Raw genomic sequence first — 9,032 nt, forward strand, 5'->3', positions numbered from 1 at the left:
CAATGACTGTATTGTGCGGTGTTAAGATTCAAAGTTTTTTGTGTATTTAGAAGAGACAGCGGGAGCCATTGATACTAGCTTACAGTCGGTTAAGGGGTGGGTTCTTGTCCTTCTAAACATAAAAAATACAATCAGAACATAAACAAAATTTATTTTAGACTCCCATGATATGCAAATATTAAAAAAAAATAAATATAAAATCTGAAACTACTCTATAGGTCCAGAGCTATCCAACAAATAAATCAAAACCCCTGATTGGATGCTTATAAAACAAAACAAAACTGCAAAACTAACAATCACAAATATCTCAATAAAATAATGAGAGGATCGGTTGTTTATTGATCCTATGGCCTCTAAACCCTAACCCTACCATGATCTTTTGGCCTGGCACTGTTAAAAAGATCCCTAACATGTATATGTAAATATCATTCCCACTACTTACATTCCCCTGTAAGAACAAAAACTTCTTAAGCGTTCATGTTAACAACTTGCTGTAGATAACAGCGTTTATTATAAATCTCTGTTACTTCAGTAGCTTATGTATAATCAGATATGTTCGAATCAAACATCATATATGTTGGTTTCATAACTGTGAAACATAACTTTAATAATGTAAAAAGCTAAGGCTAACATATTGTAACGGGGTAAACAATAAGATATTCATGACTTCATTATTTTTGTAATTTAAAATAAAATGAGAGCTATAATTCATTTTGATCTTTTATTATCTCTTTAAATAGACTTCAATATATGCGACATTGGTAAAGTTATGTTTTACATTGACGAATAATTCTAGTTTTAATTAATTTTTACTCTAGACAATATTTATAAATTTTTGAAACTTGAAATTAATTTAGAGAATATGTGGTAATTGTGGTATTTCAATTATTGGTTCTATTAAATCATTGTTGGGTTACTATAGTAACATCTTTCTTTAAACTTAATAGTGGATAATAATTATGTACCATTCATGATTCAGTGCTAATCACGATCAGATTGAACTAGGTTATGTAAATTTGAGTTTAGGTTAAATTTTGGCAGATTTTTAATTGCTTTTTGATATACTCTCACACTGCCGAAATGAACAATTTTTTTATTACATAATCTACAAATCTGAGGGATAAAAGCACTGATTTATGAAACAAAAAAAAAAATATAGCAAAGGTTTCACCGATGTCAAAAAAAAAAAAAAAACATATTCAAGCCAAAAGAACTTTTATATTTCAGATTTTCATATGGAAAAGTTTCCACTTACCGGAAGATCGATTGGGGTGCTGCTGTCGTCAAGGCCTTGAAGATCAGGATACCACACAAATGATAGGGTTACTTAAATTTTAGTTAGTAAGGTTATCGTTAGATCGGAAATATATACTTATTCTTTAGCTTGAACTTTATCCACTGTAACCTTTGCTAAACCAATTTTATGCTTATGATGTCTGGCTGCATAAGAGAGATATCCACAGTTAAATTAATAATAGATGACCGCCTTGTTAATCATAAATAGTAGGTTTGTGGAACACTTTAATAAATGTGCGATGAGTTTTGAAGAGGGCCCCAAATTTACGGTAAAATCACATGCAGATTAATTTGTTTGGGTCAGTTTTCCGTATGATATTCTGATGATTGATTGGTGAGGATAGAGGTGGCTTCTTGATAGCAACATTAAAATACTATGTTAGACATCCACCAAGTGTAAAGATCGCTATAATGCGACCCGTAGAATGACCACCATGTCAAAGTTTTAAAGTTCACAAGCTGAATTATGTATCACGTTGGAAGCCCTCAAAATGGCGTAACCGCCAATTTTATGCAGGTTCCAGATATCTCCTAAGTGGAGTCGCATTCGGCAACTTTGCAAAACGTGATTGGCTATGGGTCTAAAAGAAATACAGCCAGTTATCTAACACTGATTTTTTTTTATATTTCTGGCAATCAATATTTACCTTCCAAATTTTTTTTTATTCACTTTTAATATAGATCGAATAAAAGGTGACACACTTCTTGTACGGAGTTGTTATTTAGTAAATTTTAGTTTAAAAATTAATTTTACTGTGATAATATGTATTTTGTTCCTCTAAATGTTATCACTGCTGTATGTATTGCTCAGCTCGGGATTTGAAATGTAAAAGAATCATGATACTCTGTCAATCGATTAGGAAACCACAAAGGCAAAATGTTAAAACAAATTCACCACTAGTCAGTAGCTACAAGAAACGACGAAACGCAATACCGCTCAGCCATACAACAGAAAAATGTGGCTGCAAAATAACGTGACTTGCCTTATGCATCCCCCCACTCCGACTTACAGTGAAGATAGGCTTAAATAATCGGATCATGTTTTAGTACACTTCATCAACCAATTAGGTTGGCCTGAGCGACAGAGGAAGTTAGCAGAGGTGTAACATCATAAAGACGTATAGGTCACACAATTTGCAGCTTGCGGTACCCAATGGTCTTCTTCAATGCAGCATTATTATTTATCGAAAACGCTGGGAAAAGAATAGCAATGAATTAACATACACATTATATATCATCTATCAATTTTGCTTAGTGTCCATCTATGAATGCCCTTTTACAAAAAAAACCAATGGTTTCCAGATAATAAAAAAATATTAAGAGTGAAGTGAGGATTGAACCTCGAACCTCGGGTATGCGCGTCTAACGTCCGTCCGTTTGCCTATCGTTGTTGTGGTTGTGAGTGGGAAGAACAAGAATATTACATTGTAATTTGCCAGCGGTTACTATTTTTAGAACTATCTCAGCTTACAGCGAATATGTAACAGGGAGATGGAGAATACTTGTAACATCATCACGAAACTTTCTGTTAGTAACATAGCTACTGATGTCATTGACATCTTACTGTTACCAATGAATGAACAGTAACATCTCAATATTACAAACCTGGTAATATTTATAAATTTATAAACATATTAACAGGAGATACAATTTTTAAGAACGTATATCTTTGCCATGATACGTACCAGTAGCGCCAGTTTCTTCATCTCGCAGTTTGTAGTAATTATTTCCAATTTTCGATAGGACTGTAGCTTTAATAAAAACCGGTGCTAACTTGGCATTAAATTGGTTTGCAGCATTGCTCTGAGCAAAGTTACGGCGGTAAACCGTTTGACCCTCGTTATAGGAGGTTGGTCGGGCTCGAAGATCGTAATGCCTTTTATTGACATCATGGGCAGCCAGTATGTTTTTCCTCAGTTCTTTTCTTATAATAGCCAATTGATCTTCTCTATTTAAGGATACCGACGGTTCATCTAAAAGTTGAATGTTTCTTAAGAGACGATAGGATTCGCCATGAGTCATCATGTGTATACCAAAAGTGGCAAAATAAGGCGAACATTTAATGGTAGTGTGAAGGGAATTCCTTAGGGCACAACTTATTGAGCTTATATGCTCGTCCCACATTTTGTGGTCACTTTTTAAATAAGAACGGATTCCCGCGATAATCGAACGATTCACCCTTTCCGACGCGTTTGCTTGTGGGGAGTATAATGCCGTATACACGTGCGTTATTCCAAGTTTGGTGAGGAAAGCGTTGAACTCGTTCGATTTAAATTGGGAACCGTTATCGCTCACTAGATGTTCGGGTACGCCGTAAACATGAAAAATGTCTTTTAGTAGGAATTCTTGAATCGGCTTTGAAGAAAATCTTTTCAGTGGACATAACCAATGAAATTTGGTTAGATGGTCCAACACAATAAATAAGCCAATATAGCCATTCTTCGATCTAGGATAAGGTCCTAGAATATCGACATATATGCGTTGGAAAGGTCGGACAACTGGTACAGTTTTCCCCATTTCGGGACGGAGGACTGTATTTGGATGTTTGGACCCTTTGCATACATCACACTGCTCTACATATTTTCGAACATCAGTTAGTAACCCAGGCCAGTAAAAGTTCCTACGAATTAGTTCGATAGTTTTACCCATTCCTCCATGGGCGGTTATTGGAGAAGTATGTGCTCTGGATATTACGGATTGTCGCAAATTAAGCGGCACCCATAGTTTCCAAGCTTTTTCTTCTTCGGTCGGGTCTCCCGAATAATGTTCAGTTCTTATATATACAAACTTATCCAGGATTTTTATATCTGGATATTTTTGTACATTTTCATTAACCTTATCCTTTAGGTGGGTATAGTCGGGGTCGTCAAAGCAGCAGGAAGTTAAATCTATTTCCGGTTCCACGGATTCCAAAGCAGATACCTCAGGATTAGGAATTCTCGACAGAGCGTCTGGCACTATGTGATCTCTTCCCTTTCTGTGGCTTATAGTGAAAGAATAGGGTTGTACTTTAAATACCCAACGGGCTAATCTACCAGTTAGGTCTGGTTGTTTCATAAGCCACTGAAGAGAAGAGTGGTCCGTTACTACTTCAAAGTCTTGCAACTCTAAGTAGCAACGAAACCGCTTTATGGCCTCAACCGCCGCTAAACACTCTCTCTCAGTAACGCTGTAATTGCGTTGAGAGGTGTTTATTGATCCTATGGCCTCTAAACCCTAACCCTACCATGATCTTTTGGCCTGGCACTGTTAAAAAGATCCCTAACATGTCTATGTAAATATCATTCCCACTACTTACATTCCCCTGTAAGAACAAAAACTTCTTAAGCGTTCATGTTAACAACTTGCTGTAGATAACAGCGTTTATTATAAATCTCTGTTACTTCAGTAGCTTATGTATAATCAGATATGTTCGAATCAAACATCATATATGTTGGTTTCATAACTGTGAAACATAACTTTAATAATGTAAAAAGCTAAGGCTAACATATTGTAACGGGGTAAACAATAAGATATTCATGACTTCATTATTTTTGTAATTTAAATTAAAATGAGAGCTATAATTCATCTTGATCTTTTTTATCTCTTTAAATAGACTTCAATATATGCGACATTGGTAAAGTTATGTTTTACATTGACGAATAATTCTAGTTTTAATTAATTTTTACTCTAGACAATATTTATAAATTTTTGAAACTTGAAATTAATTTAGAGAATATGTGGTAATTGTGGTATTTCAATTATTGGTTCTATTAAATCATTGTTGGGTTACTATAGTAACATCTTTCTTTAAACTTAATAGTGGATAATAATTATGTAACATTCATGATTCAGTGCTAATCACGATCAGATTGAACTAGGTTATGTAAGGCCTTGAAGATCAGGATACCACACAAATGATAGGGTTACTTAAATTTTAGTTAGTAAGGTTATCGTTAGATCGGAAATATATACTTATTCTTTAGCTTGAACTTTATCCACTGTAACCTTTGCTAAACCAATTTTATGCTTATGATGTCTGGCTGCATAAGAGAGATATCCACAGTTAAATTAATAATAGATGACCGCCTTGTTAATCATAAATAGTAGGTTTGTGGAACACTTTAATAAATGTGCGATGAGTTTTGAAGAGGGCCCCAAATTTACGGTAAAATCACATGCAGATTAATTTGTTTGGGTCAGTTTTCCGTATGATATTCTGATGATTGATTGGTGAGGATAGAGGTGGCTTCTTGATAGCAACATTAAAATACTATGTTAGACATCCACCAAGTGTAAAGATCGCTATAATGCGACCCGTAGAATGACCACCATGTCAAAGTTTTAAAGTTCACAAGCTGAATTATGTATCACGTTGGAAGCCCTCAAAATGGCGTAACCGCCAATTTTATGCAGGTTCCAGATATCTCCTAAGTGGAGTCGCATTCGGCAACTTTGCAAAACGTGATTGGCTATGGGTCTAAAAGAAATACAGCCAGTTATCTAACACTGATTTATTTTATATTTCTGGCAATCAATATTTACCTTCCAAATTTTTTTTTTTTATTCACTTTTAATATAGATCGAATAAAAGGTGACACACTTCTTGTACGGAGTTGTTATTTAGTAAATTTTAGTTTAAAAATTAATTTTACTGTGATAATATGTATTTTGTTCCTCTAAATGTTATCACTGCTGTATGTATTGCTCAGCTCGGGATTTGAAATGTAAAAGAATCATGATACTCTGTCAATCGATTAGGAAACCACAAAGGCAAAATGTTAAAACAAATTCACCACTAGTCAGTAGCTACAAGAAACGACGAAACGCAATACCGCTCAGCCATACAACAGAAAAATGTGGCTGCAAAATAACGTGACTTGCCTTATGCATCCCCCCACTCCGACTTACAGTGAAGATAGGCTTAAATAATCGGATCATGTTTTAGTACACTTCATCAACCAATTAGGTTGGCCTGAGCGACAGAGGAAGTTAGCAGAGGTGTAACATCATAAAGACGTATAGGTCACACAATTTGCAGCTTGCGGTACCCAATGGTCTTCTTCAATGCAGCATTATTATTTATCGAAAACGCTGGGAAAAGAATAGCAATGAATTAACATACACATTATATATCATCTATCAATTTTGCTTAGTGTCCATCTATGAATGCCCTTTTACAAAAAAAACCAATGGTTTCCAGATAATAAAAAAATATTAAGAGTGAAGTGAGGATTGAACCTCGAACCTCGGGTATGCGCGTCTAACGTCCGTCCGTTTGCCTATCGTTGTTGTGGTTGTGAGTGGGAAGAACAAGAATATTACATTGTAATTTGCCAGCGGTTACTATTTTTAGAACTATCTCAGCTTACAGCGAATATGTAACAGGGAGATGGAGAATACTTGTAACATCATCACGAAACTTTCTGTTAGTAACATAGCTACTGATGTTATTGACATCTTACTGTTACCAATGAATGAACAGTAACATCTCAATATTACAAACCTGGTAATATTTATAAATTTATAAACATATTAACAGGAGATACAATTTTTAAGAACGTATATCTTTGCCATGATACGTACCAGTAGCGCCAGTTTCTTCATCTCGCAGTTTGTAGTAATTATTTCCAATTTTCGATAGGACTGTAGCTTTAATAAAAACCGGTGCTAACTTGGCATTAAATTGGTTTGCAGCATTGCTCTGAGCAAAGTTACGGCGGTAAACCGTTTGACCCTCGTTATAGGAGGTTGGTCGGGCTCGAAGATCGTAATGCCTTTTATTGACATCATGGGCAGCCAGTATGTTTTTCCTCAGTTCTTTTCTTATAATAGCCAATTGATCTTCTCTATTTAAGGATACCGACGGTTCATCTAAAAGTTGAATGTTTCTTAAGAGACGATAGGATTCGCCATGAGTCATCATGTGTATACCAAAAGTGGCAAAATAAGGCGAACATTTAATGGTAGTGTGAAGGGAATTCCTTAGGGCACAACTTATTGAGCTTATATGCTCGTCCCACATTTTGTGGTCACTTTTTAAATAAGAACGGATTCCCGCGATAATCGAACGATTCACCCTTTCCGACGCGTTTGCTTGTGGGGAGTATAATGCCGTATACACGTGCGTTATTCCAAGTTTGGTGAGGAAAGCGTTGAACTCGTTCGATTTAAATTGGGAACCGTTATCGCTCACTAGATGTTCGGGTACGCCGTAAACATGAAAAATGTCTTTTAGTAGGAATTCTTGAATCGGCTTTGAAGAAAATCTTTTCAGTGGACATAACCAATGAAATTTGGTTAGATGGTCCAACACAATAAATAAGCCAATATAGCCATTCTTCGATCTAGGATAAGGTCCTAGAATATCGACATATATGCGTTGGAAAGGTCGGACAACTGGTACAGTTTTCCCCATTTCGGGACGGAGGACTGTATTTGGATGTTTGGACCCTTTGCATACATCACACTGCTCCACATATTTTCGAACATCGGTTAGTAACCCAGGCCAGTAAAAGTTCCTACGAATTAGTTCGATAGTTTTACCCATTCCTCCATGGGCGGTTATTGGAGAAGTATGTGCTCTGGATATTACGGATTGTCGCAAATTAATCGGCACCCATAGTTTCCAAGCTTTTTCTTCTTCGGTCGGGTCTCCCGAATAATGTTCAGTTCTTATATATACAAACTTATCCAGGATTTTTATATCTGGATATTTTTGTACATTTTCATTAACCTTATCCTTTAGGTGGGTATAGTCGGGGTCGTCAAAGCAGCTGGAAGTTAAATCTATTTCCGGTTCCACGGATTCCAAAGCAGATACCTCAGGATTAGGAATTCTCGACAGAGCGTCCGGCACTATGTGATCTCTTCCCTTTCTGTGGCTTATAGTGAAAGAATAGGGTTGTAATTTAAATACCCAACGGGCTAATCTACCAGTTAGGTCTGGTTGTTTCATAAGCCACTGAAAGAAGAGTGGTCCGAACTCTAAGTAGCAACGAAACCGCTTTATGGCCTACCGCCGCTAAACACTTCAGTAACGCTGTAATTGCGTTGAGAGGTGTTTAGTTTTTTGGCATGAACTCTAGTCCTTCATCGTCGATTTGGACAAGCACCGCTCCGATTCCAAAATCGGAAGCGTCGCAATGTAGATAAAATTTTTTATGGAAGTCGGGGTTAGCTAGAACTGGGGCGGTGGTCAGGCGCTTTTTGACTTCTTCAAATGAAGATTGGGCTTCTTTTGTCCAATTAAATTTCCTTTTAGACGACAAGGTCTCGGTGATGGAAAATGTTAGTGTAGCGAAATTTTCAATAAAGCGCCTGTACCACCCAGCCAAGCCTAGGAAACCTCGCACTTGCTTGATCGTTTTAGGTGTAGGCCAATTGGTTATGGATGCTACTTTCTCGGGGTCAGTTTGTATACCCCCATTACCAATAACGTACCCGAGGTACTTTACCTGGGTAACGCAGAATTGACATTTGTCAATGTTGAGAGTGAGATTTGCCTTCCTAAACTCTTCAGCGATTCTAACCAATATGGAGATGTGGGTAGCGAAGTCTTCAGATATGATTACCAGGTCGTCGAGGTATCCGAAGACGCAATGCTTAAGGTCCGGCGGTATGATTTGATCCATTAGGCGGCACATGGTTTGGGGTGCGTTGCACAGACCAAAAGGCATCACGACGAACTGATACAACGGACGACCTGGTATCCGTGAACGCCGTTAGAGCCTTGGATTTTTCAGACAACCCTATTT

General features: G+C 36.7%; 2 protein-coding genes across 2 annotated transcripts; both read right to left on the bottom strand.

Annotated features, from left to right (window-relative positions):
* Nucleotides 1–2,949: 2,949 nt before the first annotated feature.
* Nucleotides 2,950–3,318, bottom strand: LOC133329804 (uncharacterized). The gene has a single exon (XM_061538270.1). The coding sequence runs from the start codon at nt 3,316–3,318 to the stop codon at nt 2,950–2,952; it is 369 nt and encodes a 122-aa protein (XP_061394254.1).
* A 3,511-nt stretch (nt 3,319–6,829) lies between these two features.
* LOC133329814 (uncharacterized) lies at nt 6,830–7,198 on the bottom strand. The gene has a single exon (XM_061538281.1). It carries the CDS (start codon nt 7,196–7,198, stop codon nt 6,830–6,832), a length of 369 nt encoding a protein of 122 aa, XP_061394265.1.
* Between the last annotated feature and the right edge of the window lie 1,834 nt (nt 7,199–9,032).

Source organism: Musca vetustissima, unplaced genomic scaffold, assembly GCF_032173495.1.
Source record: "Musca vetustissima isolate MV318-11 ecotype Yass unplaced genomic scaffold, APGP_CSIRO_Mvet_v1 utg79959, whole genome shotgun sequence".
Taxonomy (NCBI): domain Eukaryota; kingdom Metazoa; phylum Arthropoda; class Insecta; order Diptera; family Muscidae; genus Musca; species Musca vetustissima.